Source organism: Scophthalmus maximus, chromosome 8, assembly GCF_022379125.1.
Source record: "Scophthalmus maximus strain ysfricsl-2021 chromosome 8, ASM2237912v1, whole genome shotgun sequence".
Lineage (NCBI taxonomy): Eukaryota > Metazoa > Chordata > Actinopteri > Pleuronectiformes > Scophthalmidae > Scophthalmus > Scophthalmus maximus.
The window spans coordinates 4,971,665-4,992,882 of record NC_061522.1 but is presented as its reverse complement, the minus strand read 5'-3'; the positions used below and the strand labels follow the sequence as shown (position 1 = coordinate 4,992,882).

General features: G+C 43.8%; 2 protein-coding genes across 3 annotated transcripts in view; one reads left to right on the top strand and one right to left on the bottom strand.

Annotated features, from left to right (window-relative positions):
* LOC118312288 (collagen alpha-1(XI) chain-like) overlaps nucleotides 1-21,218 on the top strand; it is a 46,901-nt gene that overhangs the window by 142 nt on the left and 25,541 nt on the right. The window contains exons 2-3 of one of the 2 annotated variants that reach the window (XM_035636763.2): nucleotides 6,151-6,335; nucleotides 9,030-9,166. In XM_035636763.2, coding sequence (XP_035492656.1) covers nucleotides 9,091-9,166 — 76 coding nt within the window. In that variant the 5' untranslated portion in view covers nucleotides 6,151-6,335; nucleotides 9,030-9,090. The remainder of the gene's footprint in view (nucleotides 1-6,150; nucleotides 6,336-9,029; nucleotides 9,167-21,218) is intronic. The other variant, XM_035636764.2, reaches the window with a different exon arrangement.
* LOC118312291 (retinol dehydrogenase 8-like) lies at nucleotides 380-6,359 on the bottom strand. The gene is made up of 6 exons (XM_035636769.2): nucleotides 6,120-6,359; nucleotides 3,234-3,395; nucleotides 2,963-3,142; nucleotides 2,663-2,756; nucleotides 1,896-2,079; nucleotides 380-1,800 (listed from the first exon to the last, which is right to left on the bottom strand). The coding sequence occupies exons 1-6, from the start codon at nucleotides 6,223-6,225 to the stop codon at nucleotides 1,573-1,575; spliced, it is 954 nt and encodes a 317-aa protein (XP_035492662.2). The 5' UTR covers nucleotides 6,226-6,359; the 3' UTR covers nucleotides 380-1,572.

Here is a 21,218-nt window from a genome sequence, read left to right as displayed (position 1 = left end):
CACCTGAACGTGTCGTTTCGTGTTCACGACAAAATATGAATTCACTCTATGTTTATCCCACGTGTAAAACGCACCTGGTTGAGAGTGGTAGAGATGTGGGAAATTGCCATTTTACAATGAGTGATATTTTAATGTTTTATCGTTTCAAGTTGATACCAAACGTTAGAACCCGAACAAGCTAACGTTAGCTTAATGTGTTCACCTGACTAACTTATACAATATCACATGAGGTCACCCGCGGCCAACTTGAACGTAGCATACATATATATTTCAAAAATAAAAGTGCTGTACTTAAACTATCTAGTAATCTTATACTAAATCAGGGTAACATACATTTTTTGGCTATTGGAGTATGTTAGAATAAATTTAAATGTTTTTGTGATCAACTATTTATTAAAATTGAAAGGGACATATGAAAATCATACACCAGGTACAAGACAAGGATTTTCATACCTATAAACTACAAAAGGTGTTTTAACACAAACGTATACAAATCATCATTATGCCTTTACAAAGAAACAGACAGAAAAAAAAGAGCACAGACGACAACAAAAATAGAATGATGATTAAAAAACAACAACAACAACCATAATAATAATATTCACTAAACTAATTTGCGTCTAATCAAAGTGGCACATTATATCTGTGTGAGAGACTGTGTGATAGAAATCAGTAGGTGTCTCTCACGCCTCCGCGGTGGACAACTGTGCTTTATGAATTACAACTAATGACCTTTTGATTAGAGCAATGATTCCACCATTCTTTTGTCCTTGGGGAACCATGAGTGCATTATAGTCTTTTTGGACCTGCATATATGATTTTTCTAAGTGCTAAACTGGTGTTATCCCTGAGTGAGGAGTCATCATGAAGTGAAAATATGGATGGGCTGTTCAGGCATTGGGAATTTCAGGATCTTTCCAAGATCTTTGTAGCTTCCTTAGACCAGAGCTTAGATACCAAAGAACATTCCCAGATGAAATGAAGGTATGTGATTTTCAATGAGATGAATATGTTTGCCCAAATGAATCCTGTACAAGTAATTTTTATAAATAAACAAGAATGTAGAGAAGACTGGTCATTGATATGTAGACATACACATTAACTGTAAACTACACAAAATATGGCAGGTCACCATTGAAACTGTTGGATGGATTTGTTAATGATTTTTTCCCTTTATTTGTGACAATGTGACTTTTGCTACATGGGCACTGTATGTTAATTTTTTTTTTTTTCATTTTTTCGTGACCCTCTGACAACCCAAGATGAGGTAGCATGAGGTCTCTTTTTCTAGTCTACACACACTCAAGTGTGTTTGTATTAGAGCCCGACCGATATAGATTTTTGGGGGCCGATGGCATAGAACTTATAACAAACATTTATTTTACATAAAAGTTAAACAGCAATGCACAGTTTTTGGCTCAAATCAGTTGGCCGATAATACCGGTCGGGCTCTTAAAATATCGGCCGATACGTCTGTGAAAAGCTAATATCTGCCAATATTATCGGCCAACTGATTTATCGGTCGGGCACTGATTTTGTATACTTCACAGCTGTACACAAAAACGTGAGCCTCTAGTTTGGTGAGATGGTCCTGCTCCTCAGACATCCACAGGTGAGGTACTTCATGGCGGTCATGCTGACGTGCATGAGGGTGCCCATGTTGAAGAGCATGTGGTAGAAGGCGTGGACGGACAGGCCTCCAGTCTCATCGGCGTATTTCAGCGCCACGATGGGGGTGTACAGGGGGTTGGTCAGATTACGGAAACGTGGCCTGCTTGCTTCAATCACTTTCTTGGTGCACTGCCGAGAGCATTACAGAAAGATGGGGGGAAAAAATGGAGTCAGACTAACAGGATTAATCACAGTGAGGCCGAGTCAGCCGCTTGAGCACTTACTCTGGCGATGTCGTCGGGCGTTTGTCCCAGCACCTCAAAGATGTCAATGGAAGAAGGAAGGTAGACGTTCTTGAAGTAATGCACCGTGTCGGCGTCAGCCCCGGGACACTCCCTCTGTTTGACCTCCTGAATCATCTTTGCCTCAAATTCTGTGTGCACGGGACCCGGCTCGATCAACGACAGTCTGACGAGGGGAGAGACATTGGAGCTCAACTGGAAATATGTCCTGCTGTTGTGAACGCAGCCGACTCGGACATTCTCCAGCAGCATTTTTGCATATGTGAACGGCAAACTCCGGAATGTGCAAATTACAGAGAGTGTAGATGATTAACTCTTGGAGCTGACAGATTTAAAGTCTGACAAAAACATTTCCCAAAATATCTCTGCAAATAACACGGCTAGTGATCACAAAATTATTTCCCATCACATATACATATATATATATATATATATCAAGTCATAATGAAGTCAGAAAATGACATCATGTATGGTTTTAAAAGTTTGGAGGTATCTCTGCATCCTACACGTCTACTGACACGATCACAGCTTATGTAGATTGAAAAAATAATTTATGATCGTATGGTAGGAATGACATCGTCACAACGTCACTGTAAAGTCAGAAAATTAGGGCAGTTAGTGCGGTAATGCATTAGTTTTCTCAACTAATGATATGAGAGATATGATCTCCTGCTTAGTTTAACCAATATGGTATAACATTTCACATCGCTGCTGCTGATGGACAAAAAAGCGCGAGTGTCGTCACTCACGTGACGTTAAACTTCAAGAGCTGCACGGCCAAACTCTCACAGAATCCCTCCATGGCGAACTTGGAAGCCGCGTACACGTCGTTGAACACCACACCTGCGGGGACACGAGACACGTTTGCATTCTACTTCCAGACGCCGTGAAACTCCATTAGTCGCCCTTCACCTCCACCCACTCCTCCACATGTCCGTCATCCACCAATCCCTTCGTCACACATGAAGCAGACAAACCTGTTATTTTCCCCCTGTACCATTTAACGTCCTCCCCCACCCCGCCTCCCTCCTCCCGCCGCCTCTGTTCACCTTGCAGGCCCATCACGCTGCTGACCACGATGATGTGTCCTCCTCGTCTTCTCTTCATGTCGGGCATCACCTCCTTTATCATGCGGATCACTCCGAAGACGTTGGTCTCAAACACTTTCTTCATCTCCTCAATGGGGATGCTCTCCACGGGACCCACCAGGCCGATACCCGCGTTATTGACTGGTCGGGAGAAGAGGAAGACGAGGTGTAATCAGTATACATTTTAATCATAGCAACAATCTGTGTTGAAGATGCTTTTGCTCGTACTTACTAAGGACATCCACGTGTCGATCTTTGATGCCGTTAATACACTGTTGGACGGATTCGTCGCTGCAGACGTCCAGTACAGCCAGAGAGAGAGTTTTCCCGTACGTGTCCCCGGCGGCCTCCACCAGCTTGTCTTTACGCTTCAGATCACGCATCGTGGCTATGACTGTGCACAAGAAAAAATGAATCTAAATTATTATGAGCATGTAGTCCCATTTGACTTAAAGCACTGCTGTTTCATAGCTGACTTCAAAACTGTCTTTTTTAGTTTACTGTCATAGAGGAGCAAAGAAATCAGAAAATATTCACATTTAAGAAGCTGAAATCAGAGAATTTTGACTGGTTTTCATAAAAACTACTTGAACCGATTAATCGATTATCAAAATAGTTGCAGATTAATTTAATTTTTAACTGTTGCAGTGGTCTTTTGAATCCTGCCGCATCATCAAAACATGTTTTCCTTGTTACATGTATGTTTGTGTCATTTTATAGGAATGATTTTCCACCCTGTTAGTGTGTCTGGAACTCTTGTCATAGGAATGAACATGAAAACATTCCTATGAGAAGGAGTAACGGAGGGAGGTGTGTTGCAAAAAATATTGTCAACGAGGCAAAGACTGGCAGGTGAGAAGAGAGGCTGAAGTTCACAGACACGACAGTTGAAAAGGTCGTGCTGCTAAAGATAGTCCTTCTAGTAAATTAAGCCTAAAGCAGCCTAAACATAGACTCGGTGCTCCACGACCGTCCCGCTACAGAAAACCAGTTCACACATCAGCGTTAACACGTCGTCTCCGTGCTGCTCACTTCGCCCGCCTGCTCCGGGAATAGCCCGTCATCCATAACGAGCCATAACAAGCCATAACAAGCCTAACCCAGGCCGCAGCTTCAGTCATTGTCCGGCGTCTTAAGATGGACTCGGGGTTAAGTTTGGATCAGGCCGGGGCAGGACTATGTTTAGGTACAGCGAGGGTAGCTCTGCATCTTAAGCTCTACTAGTTCAGACAACACCCGAATGAGATAAGAATCACCTTTATTGATTCCCCGTAAGGAAAATTAAATTTGATGTAACGGCACAAAAAAGTGGCAGCTCAAGGGGAAATGCAGTAAGAATGGAAATCAAAATACATAATAAATGAGATAGAAAATATAAATATTCTGTAGAATAATGATAAACAAGTGCGATATAAATTACTATTCTATGCATGTGCAAAATGTCAGTGAAATACAGACTGTTTAAATCATCAGTGCTATTGTATGATGTCTAAATATGTCCATGAAATATAGATTGTTAATATACATGTGCAATATGCACGTATCAGTCCTTTTTTTTACAGTGATAACCAACATGTCCTGTTTTGTGTTTTTGCAACTTTTAGCTCCTTGAATGAAGGTGACGTATACTTAACATTTTCACAAATCATTTTTAACTGAATGCTAAAGAGTTTGAGGTTGTTGTTTTTTTATATGTATTTTTTCTGACTGATTCTGAAGAATCCATTGTTTCACATTAGTGTCTATAGAGCAGAAAAAAAAATCAATTACAATGGTGACACTTCAAAAACGATATCAGCGAAATCACAAGCAAACTTCAAAACCAGGGTAAAGGAGGTAAAATGAAAAATATCTCAGTCAAGGTAAATATGTCCATAGGGCTCCTCCCCCTTTTGTCACCATCTTCATTATTTACTTCGTGTTGGGGAAATGTTGTTACGCCCAAGGAATACGTGTGTGTATACATATATGAAATCGGTGTTGTTTCTTTTATGTCTCCGTGGTAACACTTGGAAAACTGTCTGGTTAATATTAACTCTATATTTGTGAGTGGTGACAGCTGCTTGCTGTCTTCCTTCCTGGTACACGTCTTTCATAAACTAGTCTAGTATCGACTGCAGTGTAGTCTTAATCCTTTTGTAACTCTTATTATAGCATCGAGGCAAATTCTCCTAAAATAGAAAAAATCCACATGCGTCTGCGGTATCTTTGAGCCAAACAAGAATTAAGCTACTGTATCACACATATTTAATGACGCAGATTATCATGGTGGCCTGATATCTGCACCCAGACCCCTCTGACAAGTGCTTAAAACAAGTTACAGTGACCTCTGAGAAGAAAACAAAGTACAGTATCGGGCTCGCTCTACAAGGTTCCGTAGAAAACACAGCCCTGAATTTACTCCAGTCGATTGTCTATGATGTCAATGTTACGTTATTGATTTTAGATTGTGTCTAAATATTTTCCTCATTTTCTGTAATGTGGTTCTAATAGGAGCCTGACCGATATATCTGACATTTTTTTTAAATGGCATTGATCACTAACTTATAGTTATCAAAAACTTGTGACTAAAATGTAGTAGGGTCTTGATATTTTACAGTTTAACCATTAAGCTTTATTATAAATAACAATAATTAAACACATTTTTCTATGTAAAATATAAAATAAAAGTTCTGTAAAATAAAATAATTCATATCGGCCAACCTAAATGCTCGATATTTCTGCGATAGGCTCATATCGGCCGATGTATCGGTCGGGCTCTAGGTCTAATATTAAATGTTCATTCCACTGTGATTTCAGTCATCAGTGGAAGGAAACAGTAGCTTTAACGTACATAATCATGCAGACCATGTAATACTCTTATGCAGGCTGCTCTCCAGTCTTATGTAAACAATATGGATTACGTGAGAGTGATAGTGAATGTATTTTATCATAAACATCAGGTTATTATCATTATACAGTAGAAGTAGTAGCAGTATTCTATGAAGTTGTCAATTATGAAACTATTACTCTTCTCTGCATGCTTTGGCAAGGTAGACACACACACACACACACACACACATACACACATACACATACACACATACACACACACACACACACACGCACACACGCCCACCGTGATAACGCTTCTGTTCATCCTTCGCCAGCATCACGGCCATCCTGAGGCCGATGCCGGAGGAACAGCCGGTGATCAGCACCACTTTCTGCCCGGGACTCGCCATCGCTCCGCCCGCCTCTCTGCGCCCTGTTCGGCCCTTAACTCACTCACCGAGACACCGGCTGCAGGACTCCGGCTGCAAGACACCGGCTGCAGGATGAGCGGCGATTTGAGGTGAGAGCCACTGTAAGAGGATCATAGGGGGAGAGGGTCACATGGGCGCAGAGGAGATTATCTAAATGTCAACTCATCCGCAACGTCACTGTTTTTTTAATTCAGCAACAGAAGAATATGCTCCCGGTGTAACTGCAGAGCCTTTTGACCTCCAGCTGACTTGTGTTGTCTGGCCAACACTCGGCGACAAAGTGTAAAGAACAAGTGAATAAGAAACAAGTCGCGTGTTGAAGTCAGACCGCGTGAGCCTCTGCAAAGAGATCTGGCGCCACCCAGTGGTCAGTGTGAATACCTCTTCAAAAAAATAAAATAAATCCATTTGAATTGGGAACCAGTTGCCTCCCTCTGGTTGGTCATCCAGGCCTGCCAACACAAATCTGTCTTCAAAACATACACACACACACACACACACACACACAAACAGACACACACACAAACACAAACTGTGGATATTTAAGTCAGAAAGTTCTAATTATGACTAATAGGACAGATGAAAGAAATGGGTCAGCAATCATGACAACACACCTGAGTACAGAATCTCTCCTGCACATGCACACACACACACACACACACACACACACACGCACACACACACACACACACACTAATGCTTGAGGATGTTTTTTTCCCCCTCTCATATTTGTTCCCTCAGGCAGGAAGTTATAATTCTGACTGATAGGACATGAAAGAAACAGTAAGCGCACATGACAACACACCTGAGAACAAAATCTCTCCTGCACACACAAACACACACACACACCCTCTTGACAGTATAGCTGACGGTCATAAGTTTAAGACAACCTACCTGCAGCTGGAGGTTGGATGACAAGAAATATGTCTGGAATCTATTTTCTTGTCCTTAAAAAAAGAGTCAGTACACACACACACACACACACACACACACACACACACGTGTGCCTCGATGCAATTTACTTCCATGAACTCCTGCAAAAATACATTTACATTTATCTCAAAACACATAATATACATTTTACTACCTTAAGAGTATAGCAAAGGTTTCAAAATGACAGACTGGAATGTTCTTGTGCTGTTGCTCTCGTAAAGATAAAACAGGAAAGTGGCTTCTTTCTTTTTTTTCCCCAAGACTCTTCAGCACAATGGCATCAAATTGAACCAAGAACCGAAGCAACACTGTTCACCAAAACTCCTATGCCATAAATATACCCCCCTCCGTCATGCACATGATTCCATAGTTTGTCAAATATCAAATGAGCCAACAACTTTGTCGTAAATAATCTTTGTTTTATCTGTTCAGCCCAATTTGCTCTATTGTGCGTTATCATCAAGTGGATTTAATTGCATTTTAACGTGTGAAACTTGATATGGTGTCACCTGAGTCACCTGCTCCTACTGTTCTTCCTAGTCTGGGTCCTATTTTATCCTTTAAGTGTTCTAAACGTCAAAACACACTTTACGTCTGAATGGAAGTTGAGGCAGGGCAGGGGGAGACTCCGGGCTCATGCAGGGTATTCATGTGGATGTATACATGTGTGTGCATGTACGGAGCTTAGACTTCTCAACCATAAACATCTCTCAAAACCTTTCTGTTGGCATCTTCGTTTGACTTTTCCACATTGGAGATCAAGAAGGATTACGCCCTTGACATAAGACAGCAGGGAGTACATTCTGCTTTATGTGCCTATAGGACGTGTATGCATGTCTGTGTGTGTGCGTGCGTGCGTGCGTGCGTGCGTGTGTGTGTGCGTGCGTGCGTGTGTGTGTGTGTGTGTGTTCGAAGACACTGTGGGGTGGGCAAAGACAGACAGGCACTGGAATTTGGAATCTGCAGCAGCATATTTTTATTAGTTGGGCAGCACCGTTGTCCTGTCCTAGCATGCTGTCTCTCTGTGTGTGTGTGTGTGTGTGTGTGTGCACCTGAGAGAGAGAGAGAGAGAGAGAGAGAGAGCAGTAAATTAAATGTGGCACAAGTGTTCATTGTTCATGTTGGATGTTTAGTGTCAGGGCGTACAGAGAGAAACTGTACTTGCAGGTCCAAGCATTGACACTTACTGTAACGCACACGTGCGCAGGTGAACGTACGTGACGGCGTTATGATTTGTCACGTGCTCGTGCGAGCGTGCGTGCGCGCTGATTCGTGTCCGTGCGCGCGCCAGAGAGAGAGAGAGAGAGAGAGAGAGGGGGGGGGGGGGGGGGGGGGGGGGGGGGGGGGGTCCGAGTGACACCGCATAGTTCCTTAAATCATTCAGACAATAATGATGCAAAACGATGACACGCGCAGTAATTATGTTTCTACACTGCAGCTCCGCGAGCCCCGGGGAGGGATGGAGGGAGGGAGGGAGGGAGGGGTCACCCCGGGGAGGGAGGGAGGGAGGGAGGTGGGGAGAGAAAGTGAGGAAAGTGAGGAAAGTTCTCTGCCGGTGAACGAGAAGAGACCATCCGAGATTAAGGGATTTCTGTCTTCCTCCGCCAGTCCCTCTTCTCCATCCGTCCACCCAGAGGAAGAAACGAACAAAAACTGCAAAGTCAATAACCAACTCATATCATCAAGCAAAAACCGGCGGCGTGCGCGCGCGCGCTCTCTTACAAATTACCAGCTGGCGCGGAGTGCGCACGTGAAGACGCACGCGCGGTGCGCGGGACGGCTGCTGCCGAGCACGAGGAAGGGGGCTCTCGAGTCGTGCCGCCGCTGCAGCTCCTCTTGATCCGCTGCAGGTGTCCCGCGGGAGCCACGAGGGGACGTGAACCGAGCTGACCCGCCGCACATGCCCGCAGGATGGGTCAACGGAGCCCGGCGCGCGAGACATGGCTGCTGATGCTGGTCGTCGCGGTGTGTCACACCTCAAGGGCAGGTAGGCGGGCTTTGTGTATCTGCTTACTTATTTATTAAGTGACTTAATGGTGAGTGTGTAAATTATGTTTTTAATCGCTGCAAAAATACCCGAAGTTGATCTTGAAGTCCATGGTCTCTTACCTGTGTCAAGTTATAACCGCCTGCAGTCCAAGCGCTCCTGATGAAAGCCAAGAATAATGTTAACCCATAACTCATTTGAACACCTCAATAGTTTACAGCAAACACACACACACACACACACACACACACACACACACACACACACTGTAGGTCCTTTGTGCATCATCAATTTATTTGCTGTTGTTGCCATGAAATTCTATTGTCAGGCACAGACCAATTCCTCCCAAACCCCCCCCCCCCACAAAATGTCTTTAGTCATTTCTTTACGCCAAACTTCAGTCTCAGTCCCTATTTTGACAGATGCATTTTTTTTTGTCGTGCCAGGTCATGCAGGCCTAAAGCTCATTGAACTGCACTGAACTGCCTCGTCCTCGGAGCCCACCGCACATTAGTGGAGAGAGGCACAGGCCCTATATGTCCAAACTTGTTCTGCCATACCTGCTGCCGCATCAGTCTCTGCTCTTTTCTGACTGCGGCAGACAGGATTATTTAACGGCTGGGTATAATGGGGAACAGACTGTGTCGCATTAAAGTGAGCTGTGCTGGACTGTACGGAGGGGGACGGGGGACGCCCAGTATCTCCCCCGAGGTTGGACTTCACGAGGAGACTTTATGGGCTTTTAGAGCCTGGTGTCGTTGATGTGTATGGAGATAAGTGCATCTGTGCCTTTAAGTCGGAAAACTTTTATAAAGGTTTCATTGTCGGGTCACTAAAGCTCCACTTTGTAATCGTGGTGAAATAAATATCCATAAGTATCAGTCAGGTGGGACCTGCTTGCACCAGTTGGGCCAAACCATTAGCATCAGGTCGGATCAAATAAGTCAGTTTATTTTTTTTTTATATAAAATAATTCAAGACAAGCTTATGAAACTTTTTTTGTCTCGTTTTTGGAAGACCATTATTCACCTCGGAATCAGCATTCCTCACCCCGAGGGCCATTTAATAGCTGTTCTAGCGCTTTCAATCATTTTTACATGGTGTTCATCAGCAGATGGAGCTTGACAGTTGGAATTGTAGATGGTTCTATTTTCATTTTCTACGGGCACTGGAAGGACTTCTGGTCCATGCTAGCTGACAGGATACTGTAGACAATTAGGTTAGCTTACAATAAAGACTGAAAACAGAAGGAAACAGCTCGACTTTGAACAGGGATAAACAAAAATCCGTGCACCAGCACCACTCAACATGTTGTATCTTGTATGTTTAATCTGCTCAAAAACACGTAAAAACGATTTATGGCTCATTGGAGACTATGAACCAGACCACTTCTTGGCCAGGAACATAAAATTCCTCGAGTCTTCCCAACGTAAAGGTTGCTAGGGCGACCAGCGAAGACAAACTCTTGGACAAGACAAGGCTAATAACTTCAAAGATGACAAAACCATATTAATTCAGTGTGAGATCTTCCGAGGATGATCATGGGATAAGAATTGAAAGCTCCAGAACAACAGCTACTAAATGAACCTGAGCCAAGATCATTTTGTTGGTCCCACATGTGCTCTCGTAAAAAAAACCAAACAAACAAACACGCAAAAAAATGTCTGTGAACACAAATAATTGCGAAACCACACATACTGTATCTCAACTTCATCTGTTTTCCTTTTTTAATGGCTGTTTTATTTGCAAGTCGACATCCAGCGGCTTCAGGCAGGAGGACTGTAACACGATTCACTGTCGGCGAGCAGGTGACTCGGCAGGGACTCCACCATGTTGCCTCCACCTGCTGAGAAAGACAAAAAGTATTCATGTTATGTCCCGATAATCTTTAAGCCGTTATTAATCATCTCCCTTTGCTCTGAGGATTGAGAACAAAAAAAGGGCTTCCAGCGATCGGTTATAGTTCACGTTATTCACGAGTCATTTGATTTTTAAAAAAAAAAAGGGTTTCACAGGTTGTTATAGCCTCTTCCCCTTTGTATTATGATCCCAAACTATATAAAGTTATAACACACACACACATTCTGTCTCTGACCTCGCTGTCTGTGAAGGTCATTGCCGCGGTGACTAATGCGACCTCTGGACCTTGACTGTCGTATGGGGGTCAACCCAGGTCAGGGCGTGAAGCCTGTAGCATCTGACACCTGGTGGTCGGAGATCACATTCTTGTAAATAAGATTTATTTGTGAAGAGAAAGTCTGGTAGAAGAGAAAGCCAGATCGTTCATCCCGTTCCTCTTCGGCACCTGGTCAGACCCTTTCACGACACCTGTTATGAAACTGTCTTCAGTTACATGTCACTCTTGATTTTTCTTTTTTTTTTAACTCAGTGTCAATTGCAGACCCGGCTGTCAGCAAGTTGTCAATAGTTGGGGTGTGAATTATGATCACAGACCTGGTTCTGACCTGGTAATAACGTCCGTCCTGAGTGATATAAGTTTAGGGTGTAAGTTCAGGTCCGCCCAACTGAGCTGACGCCCTCTGACCAGCTACAGTTTCATAACCAGCCAAAAAACATTTCCACACATGGACCAAGACATATTGACAGATTGATTTTCAAACACTCTTGACAACGGACACATCTCTAAAAAAACCACATCATTTGGACTGCGCAAACAGAAAAAGGATGTATGTGTTTATTTGGATATAGCGCATATAGGAAGTGAGATCTAATCCTAAGTGGTCGCTGCAGGAAAACACGTTCAGGATGCGATCCACTACCAGGTGGGAACTTACATATTTAGAGCTGTGCACTTGTGATCAGATCTCTCGGGACGGATGCTAATACCAGGTCTGAACAGGGCCAAAAACATCTGAGCAATGTGGTCAAGTCACGGTCAAATCTGCCACCGTGTGGCCCTGAGGTGTTTCAGTCACCTACCTGTCTGTAGGTAGGTTTGTGCACTCCGCTGACCCGAGCGCACTTTTACTTTTTTGTAGCAGCGAGCGCATTCAGAAGCTAAGAAAAGTGATTCTGAAAATCATCTGGTTGACAACGTGAAGTAGCGAAACCCCAAATTTGTTTAGCCTACATTGGGAGCAAGCTGCTTCCAGATCTGCAGGAGGCGAGATGAAATCAGAAGCCCCTCTCCCCAACGTAAATAGCCCTGATTGATGTCTTGTGCAATGTGATAGTGCAGGAAGTGGTGTTATGTTTTGAAAGCAGATTAAAAAGTCACAAGCCAATGTTCTGTTTGGCCGTAAAATCATCCAGGTAGGAGACACGCGTTACAGAGTCTAAAATACTTTAATACTCTACAACAATCAATGTTAAACTTAGCGCAACATAAAGAAAGTTTCTGCATGAGTCTGCATTGGTCCACACCCCAAATAGGTGACGTTACAGCAGGTGGTTTTCATTTGATGGGATGATGGGAAAATGCTGCCGTGACATCACAGACTGGGATATGGCCAGAGATGCAACATGGTGTAGCTTTCTATCAAAGGATTCAAAGTGGGAATCACATGTCTCACATATTTTTAGTCATGATAGTCCAGGGAGGGCGGTCTACCATCTACCATTGTGGTCACCAACTTTTTTATAAATAGACATTCATGTTTCCCTCATATGGAAGAGTATTAGGGCCAGGCATAAGAAAGAAAATGAGGGGGAAGGTTTTTCTTTTTTAAATTTATTTAACATTTCGAAATGTCGAGAATAAAGTTGAAAAAGCCCTGAACGACAGAGTTGTGGTACCAGTTCAGATGATACACGTACGCTAACTGACGTTAGCAAAGCTACGCTAGCTTCGCTAACTGTACGACTCTCAAAATTAATTAACGGTTGTTTGCAATTGGGCTGCATGGTGGTGTAGTGGTTAGCACCTTCGCCTCAAGAAGGTTCTGGGTTCGAATCCCGGTTCAACCAGGGCCTTTCTGTGTGGAGTTTGCATGTTCTCCCCGTGGATGCGTGGGTTCTCTCCGGGTTCTCCGGCTTCCTCCCACAGTCCAAAGACATGCAGAATGGGGTCAGGTTCATTGAAGACTCTGAATTGACCGTAGGTGTGAATGTGAGAGTGAATAGTTGTTCATCTCTGTATGTGGCCCTGTGATAGGCTGGCGACCTGTCCAGGGTGAACCCCGCCTCTCGCCCAATGTCAGCTGGGAATGAATGAATGTTTGCAATTGAACGTGAGCGTGTCAGGACACACTCGCTGACGTTCATGTGCAAACACCTGTTGTCCCGCATCGTTTCTTCCAGATTCAGCCTGTCAATAATAATTACGCAACATTACAACTTGGTTAGCGTTAGCTAGCAAACTGTCTAGTAAAACATCCTCCGGGTCACAATTTTGACTTAATTCTCGACGTAGTATTTCTACTTTATTTTCCACATTTCGACTTTATTCTCGAAAAGTAAAGAAAAAATCTAGATGTTGATAGATGTTAATAAGTGGCCCATTGTGTTGGGATGCCTTTTCAATTGCACAAGATGGAGGCACCATCATCAGGACTATAACCCGGGTCCTGGTGGTGGTCAAGTACGCGTGCTTCCTTTAAGATGATATATATTAGTGAAATGTTTACGAGTGAAATACTGTGTTTATGGTGCATATGTTTTTGGAAGAGTTGGTCCCGCTCGCCAACAAGTCATATTTACCAGCGCTTAAGCCAAACCACATGTCGTCTCAAGTTCCTGTTAGCACCCCCCCCCCCCCCCCCCCCCCCCCCCCCAAACGGGAGAAGAAAAGAGATTATGAAACAAAGACATGAAAAATTGGATATTGTGAAAGTATGAGATTTTCTTGCAGTTAACAGTTCGTGTGTCACTCTGTTAAGAAATGCGTCCATGTCGGTCTGGAAGCAGAGATAGACAAAGACAGAGTGTCTGTTTTTTTCCCGTGTGTTTTGGAAAGAACGCACAAAGTCGGCTGTTTACTGTTTGATTTCTTGTTAGGTTGAAGTGTAACAGAGTTGGACAATGCTTCCCTCAACCCATCTAAACAACGTGTGTGTCAAATGATAGCTTACCCATGTGATTCAATTTTTGAGCAGAATTGTTTGGATTCAGTTTTTAGGTTGGTTACAAACAAAATGCGTTGTCTGGAGGTGTTCAACACAACAGATATTCACAACAGCAGTGATAAAACCAACAGCGACATTTGAGCTCCAATAAGCCTCCCAATAAAACTGCTTTTAGCGATAAGATTATAAGCCGCCAGAAACCCAAAGATATGCAGTAAGCAAATACAGAACTCTAATGAAATCAGAAAATATTTGAGCATATATTTTGGCAGTTTTTCTTGACTCAGACTGATTGGTTGATAATCAAAGTAGTTGCCAATTAATTTTTCTATAGGTCAACTAATTAATTAAATATTGCCTTGTCATTGGAACTCTAGACACAATCCTGCTGCATTTAAGGAACCAGTGTGGAAGATTTATGGAGACGTATAGGAAAAAAATGTAATATCACATTACATCACATGTTTTTATTAGTGTTTAATCATCTGAAACTAATAATCCTTTAACTTCTGTAGAATGAGCCCATCATAGCTACACCGGGAGCGGGTCCTCCTCCATGTAGCACTGCAATATTTCTACAGTAGCCTTGAATGGACAAACCAAACGGGCTGTTTCTTTAGTCTGTTAGTTGTCGTTGGTGTTGTTGTTTTACACTACATTTAACATGAAACAACAACTTCCCTTGACCCACGAGGGGGCATGGGCCATGGGAAGGCAATGCCAGTTTGTTGGTCTGTCAGTTCACCACTTTGGTCCAGGCTGAAATAAATCAGCAACTATCAGATAGATTCATGGTCCCTAGAGGCTGAATCCTAATGACTTAAATAATCCCCTGACTTTTCCTTTAGTGCCGACACAAGGTTGACATCTATGATTTTGGGTACAATGTTAAATGGATTTGCCATAAATGTGGTACGGATGCTCAATGACCCATCAGGACTGATCCCATGACCTTACCTGTATTTCATTATGAGGTTGACATTTTTATTTTTTTCCCCTACAACCATTTGATGGCTTACCATGAAATTCTACACAGACATTCATGTTACACAGATGATGTATCTATGAAAGTGACTATGGAAATCAAGTGACTTTTCCCCTTGTGCCGCCATTACTGCATGAATTGCCATCAAATTTTGTACACATGTTCTCGCACTCTTTAGGACGAACTATAATGATTTTGGCGATGCCTTTCATGTAAGGAAACCATCTGGTCAAAAGTTTTTAATTTGTCCAATACTTTGATTTATAAAACTAATGACATCCCCATCAGCCTCAGTTGTACTGTGATAAGTGCTCTTTAGCAACTGTTGGCATGGAAACATTATTAACATAACATCTGCTCTCATGGGTATAGACTCTTCGACTTGTCTTGACACATTATTAACTGCAGAGTTGCTGCCATTCTATCAAAGCTTTTTTATTCTCCCTATATTGTGCCCCTGCTAGGTTTGAAGTCAGACTTGTCGTAGTTTACTACAAATACATCTGACTCTGGTGGGCAGTGTCTCTATTCAGCCTTTCCGAGTCCCAGATCATAAAGTCATCTCAATTTGTTTTGGGGCAAAAACAAGACCCACCAGTGAGAATAGAATTATTAGAGGCAGGTTTGAATAAGAGAAGTTCATTTGTACAAAAGTTGTTAAATCGGAGATGATCAGTTGACTAATTGGACATGAAATATTTCCAATCATTCATGTTTTGGCTTGCAAATGTTGTTTGTAACTTGTCATGCAGCCCCCTTGAAAAAAAAGCTCAACAAAGCACACAAATAAAACCCTGATGCTTGTCATTTACCGCATTTTATCATATTTAGCCGTCTGGCTTAGTGCGTCTGGATGCCATAAATTCTTCTTCTGCTCCAAAATGGGCTCTCGCTTTGTTCTCCCAGAATCAAAGTCTCCGTATGATGCAACGTCCAACAATAACAGAGCACAGAGCCACATAAAGCAACGCGTTGCTTGCCGTCCGAGAAGGGGCCGGAGTCCCGCGACTGACAAATATTGACGCAGTCTTTGATCCGTGCTGATGAGGAAGAGGGACTGTGTGGGGGATGAATGTATGTGAAACGCTCGTTCGGGTCTGGAGAAGAGAACAAGTGTCGCGGGTTCCTAGAAGGAGATTCAACTCGCACGTCTGTCTGTCTGTCTGTCGGTCTACGGGCTTCTTATTCCCTTTTTTTATGCAGCTGGAGTCATCTAAGTAAACGCATGTGTGTATGTAGTGTGTGCGCCGACGGACGGACGGACGGCAGGCGGGACGATCCAGTGTGGGTCTTTGATCAGAGCCAGCTGAATGAAGAGGAAAGAAAACACATGGTCCCGCCATCCCTTTTTCTTTCCTCTCTCTATCTCTCTGTCCGTCTGGTCTCTTCATCGCTCTGGTTTTCATCTCCCTCTTCTTCTTTATCATTCATCTGGCCTTGTCCCTGAGGAGAGCCTCGTCAGATGTTTGAGAGGGAGTGGGCAGGGGAAGGAGCAAAAGAGGTAAAAAGAGTAATGGCAGACTCCTGGGGCAAGTCCTCGGTAGGGGGTCCGAACCCCGGTGTGGTGTCTGTTTTGTGTGTGGTGTCTGTTTAAAGTGTGTGTGTGTGTGTGTGTGTGTGTGTATGCGTGTGTTTGGTTGCGTAGGAGGCTCGACCAAGCATTCGCTCTTGTTTCTGCAAACGGCATGTTATTGCGTTCTTCACCATTTCCCCGGATAATGACAGACTAATCACAAACACACACATGCAAACACACTCACTCACACACACGGAAAAAAACAAAAAAAGCCCATTATCCAGTCTTCAGTCATACGCATACACAAAAACACACACGGGCACAGGCACACATCTGGTTTCTCCAGAAAATCCGAAAAGTCTCTCAATATGGCGTCCATTAAGTTGTCTGTGTGTGTGTGTGTGTGTGTGTGTGTGTGTCTGTGTGTGTCTGTCAGTGTGTTGTTTGTCTCTCCATGAATCGGCTTCAGTGTTTCACCTACTTAAGTGGAACCTTAAACAAGACATTGGTCTCTGATGAGAGACAGTGGCCTCCACTTAGACTGACTCGCTGCTTCACTTCTTTCTTTTTTTTGTTTGTTTTGCGTTGTCCAACCATCCAGTCACCGTTAGGGACACAGCAACTGTTTAACAGCTCAGCTATTGGCCATAGGTGACAGAGTCACGTCGAATACAGTGTCACTGTTGAATCAAGTGATTTTCCGATAACATTTTCTCAATAATGTGGCGCACAGATTTTTCACGTTTGGAGAGAAAACACTGGAATGAAGGATGAGACTGAGTAACAGCACAGGGGAAAACCCTTGTCTTTTAACTGGACAAATGAACATAAAGTTAAGTTAGCGTCCCCCTGGTAATGCTCTTTTGGACGTGTACGGCAGCCATCTTACTTTACATGTTGTCGTTTTTTTCGTCGTCAGTCTTGTCCTCTGCAGGTGAAACACAAGATCAATAGGACACAGGTCATGACTTTGTGGTCAGGTTGGCTTGTCGGTATGATCAGAATCACGGATTCTGCTCTAAACTCATGCACTTCTTATTAGAATGTCAGCACTCTCCATCCAATACGAATGTAAACCCGCCTTGCGGAACCTTTATAGCTATAGATTCATGACAAGTTGCATCGAGTTTTGCTGCTTTGCCCGTTGGTTTTTATCATTTTAACACCAAAGCCATTGGCGAGATTTCAAAACACGGCGACATTGCACCAGTGAAAGTGTGACGGGTAAAGACACAGTCGGACGACGGGAAAGGCCATTAACAAGCCAACCGTCAAGTCGTGTCATCGCGTAAAGGCAGGTAAGGTAAAACCGATACGACCGTAACCCGATCTATCAGGGATTTTCCATCCATCATTCATCTCTCTGTTCAAACTACAGCCGTTGTGCTGCATGCAGAGGCTTACGTTATGACATAATCTACATGTGTGTGCATGTCGATCACTTTGCTCCTCGCGCCGAAGTTTAGAACGGCAGGAGCTGATGGAGACCCCAACAGCTCTGTACAACACGTGTGTGTGTGTGTGTGTGTGTGTGTGTGTGTTTGTGTGAGCGCTCATGGCCACATTATGTGGATGTTGTGTCGTGCTTGTTGCGCACAAACGCACGGTGAAACATAACCTGGTGTGTCGAGGTGCACGTGGTGTTGCCATGTCTCGTCTTGTCCCCGGCTGCATTCTGATCGTCGTCGCTCGCCGACCGTTTCTCCGTCTGTCTGAATGAAAACTCTCCTCTTGTTCTAACTGTCTCCATACTGTGCACGGACGCCAGGCGCTCGCCTGCTTAATGGCCACAAGAAGAGCATGTCAGCAGCTTCTCATGCCGACCTTTCGCCAGAAAGATTAAAGCCGTTATAATAAATTGTGAATATCTTTGCTAACCTTGAATCTGCTTGCTTGACAAACTATTTCTTGGTCCAGTGCAGTTACTGCCCGGCAACAAGAGCAAACTCCAGGAATGTGACTTAGTTGAGCTGCAGAGTTGCTGGTGGTCCGATTTGGGGCCACTTGGACGTGTAACGAGTTGAGCGAACCTCACCATCCGCCCGTAGCTGCATATTTTAGGCGACAGATATGAAATTGGCATTAATCTTTTCATATAAATCACGTGTAAGCAAATAAGCGTATTCCTAAAATGCCAAACTATTAATTTGGGCAGAAATGACAACTACGAGGGAACTAAGTTATGTGGGAAAAAAACTTTTACAGAATTCAAATTCCCCACTTTTATTCTGAAGGGCTAATGCTTATTCTTCAAGTGCTGCTTCAGAGATCATGAGGTACTTTATCACCACCCTCATATCGGTTTTGGCTCGCATAAAAACAAATATTTCGCTGTGAAGAATTGAGTTGCGTTGCAATACATTGTACAGGTGTTCCCATTTCTGCTGACATCACCAACTCTGAAGCCGCAGTGAGCGATCGCGGCGCAAAAATCACTGGCTGCAATTAATCTACTGAATATCAACTTTTTGCAGATGTTTCTCAGCCCATAAAACAGCGGAAAATGGCACACTCATGAGAATTTGTATTTATTTATTTCTCTATTTTACAGTGTGAGCAGGCCAAACCATCACAGGTAGCTTTAGATGATAACACAGATTTAGCTGTATCAGTAAATCATTTGATGGAAGACAGAACTACCAGCGGACATTGCCAGGACGGCTGGCACACACGCCGACAGACATGCAGACAGATGGACAAACTGAGAGAAGAAGAAAAAAAAAGAAAGGGCAACAACTACATCTGGTGCTCCGACTCGGGCATCATGCCAACCTCTGGTGTGTGTGTGTGTGTGTGTGTGTGTGTGTGTGTGTGTGTGTGTGTGTGTGTGTGTGTGTGTGTGTGTGTGTGTGTGTGTGTGTGTGTGTGTGTGTGTGTGTGTGTGTGTGTGTGTGTGTGTGTGTGTGTGTGTGTGTGTGTGTGTGTGTGTGTGTGTGTGTGTAGCTGCGTGTGTGGTAGCTGCGTGTGTGTGTTGAAAGGTGCGAGGCAGATGGAGGGTTTACGTAAGCCTCAGGAATACGTGTGAAAAGGAGCCACACCAGTAGAGGCATGCCCCCTTCTCTCCACTACCATCTATTATTTCTGCTCTTTTCCCCCCTTCTCTCCCTTTTCACTTTCAATACCACGTTTTGTACCACATTTCTCTCCCGGCTCTCCTCCCTCGCAGGCTCATCGTTTCAATCACACCTTTTCTCCGCTTCCTCTGCCCCTGCAAGTCTTCGGAAGATTTATGTGTGTGTGTGTGTGTGTGTGTTTGAGGAAGAACTCACGTGTGTGGTGCATATGTTCGGCATTTCTGCCTAAACTGCAAACCGTGGTTGCATACGTCGAATTCCAAATGTCTCCTTTACTTTTCATGTTTCCTCGTGTGTGTGTGTGCGTGTGTGTGTGTCTGAATCATTGCTAAGACACATTCTTAATTGATCTCTTGTATCAGTCTTTGCCGCGTGATGCCGACTGTTGCCTGCGTACAGGGACATGTCGGGCATTATCATGTGGTTACAGCAAGCTTCTACAGAGCCCACATGGTATATTTCATTAGTTTGTTTACAAGGTAGCTTAATTATAGGACAGACGTCACCCACATGTCTCAGATGTGACAACACACGACAGCAAGCAGTCGTGTCCATTTACAAATCGGTGTCATTTTGAGGATCTCGACCATCGCTCAGGAAAATCAATCCTCACTCCTCTTTCCATGTTCATCATCCGGGTAATTAGCTCGTTTGCCTTGAGGTGCCGCGAGGGAAATGTATAAGGAAATGTACTGTGGGCTCATCGGAGCTTGTTTGCCGAAAACAGCTGTCTGCTGCGCCTGTAAAAAAAAAGAAAGAAAAAAAGTGGAGTCAGAAATAAAAGCAAAGAGAAGCTAAACAAAAACATCCCTGGGGAGTCTGTTGTTAACAGGAACAATAGCGATGAGTGCAGCGTTGGAAAAAAGGAAACAGGAAACCTCAAACACAGTTCAGGTTAATAATTTTCAACTCCGGTTAACTCTGAGGATATGGCACTCTGAGGCCGCCAAGTAACGTTCAATCAACTGATCATTTCCGTCCATCTCAGCCGCGCCCTCGTGTCTTGACTACGGCGGCTCACATCCGAACTTCTTCAGATGAAGATGAAGTACATTACCGTACACACGGACGGGACGCTTTGAATAACACTTTGGCAAGTACTTCACACTTGCAGTCCATTCAAGCAGTCAGCACAAAGGTTACAGGGTCTCTGATCTTATCTGAGCCTTTATATCTTCTCTTTACATTCCCACACAGGCGTCTTCCCGATGTGGTTAAAGGAAAAGTCATCAAAACAAACCATAAAAAAGCTCCGGTTGTAGCCAAGCCAGAAATGATGAACCCCTTCGCCGAGTTCAACGGTTCCTTTAAGGATGTGGATGCTGTTCCAGGTGTTGAGTGACCGCTAGGTGGCTTCCAGCGCCCGACAGGGGCGGCGCCTTTTTTAAAGTCTCTTTCAGATTGTGAAGTTGCAGCTCGGGGGCGGCAGCAGAACAGGCAGGAGGATGTGGTT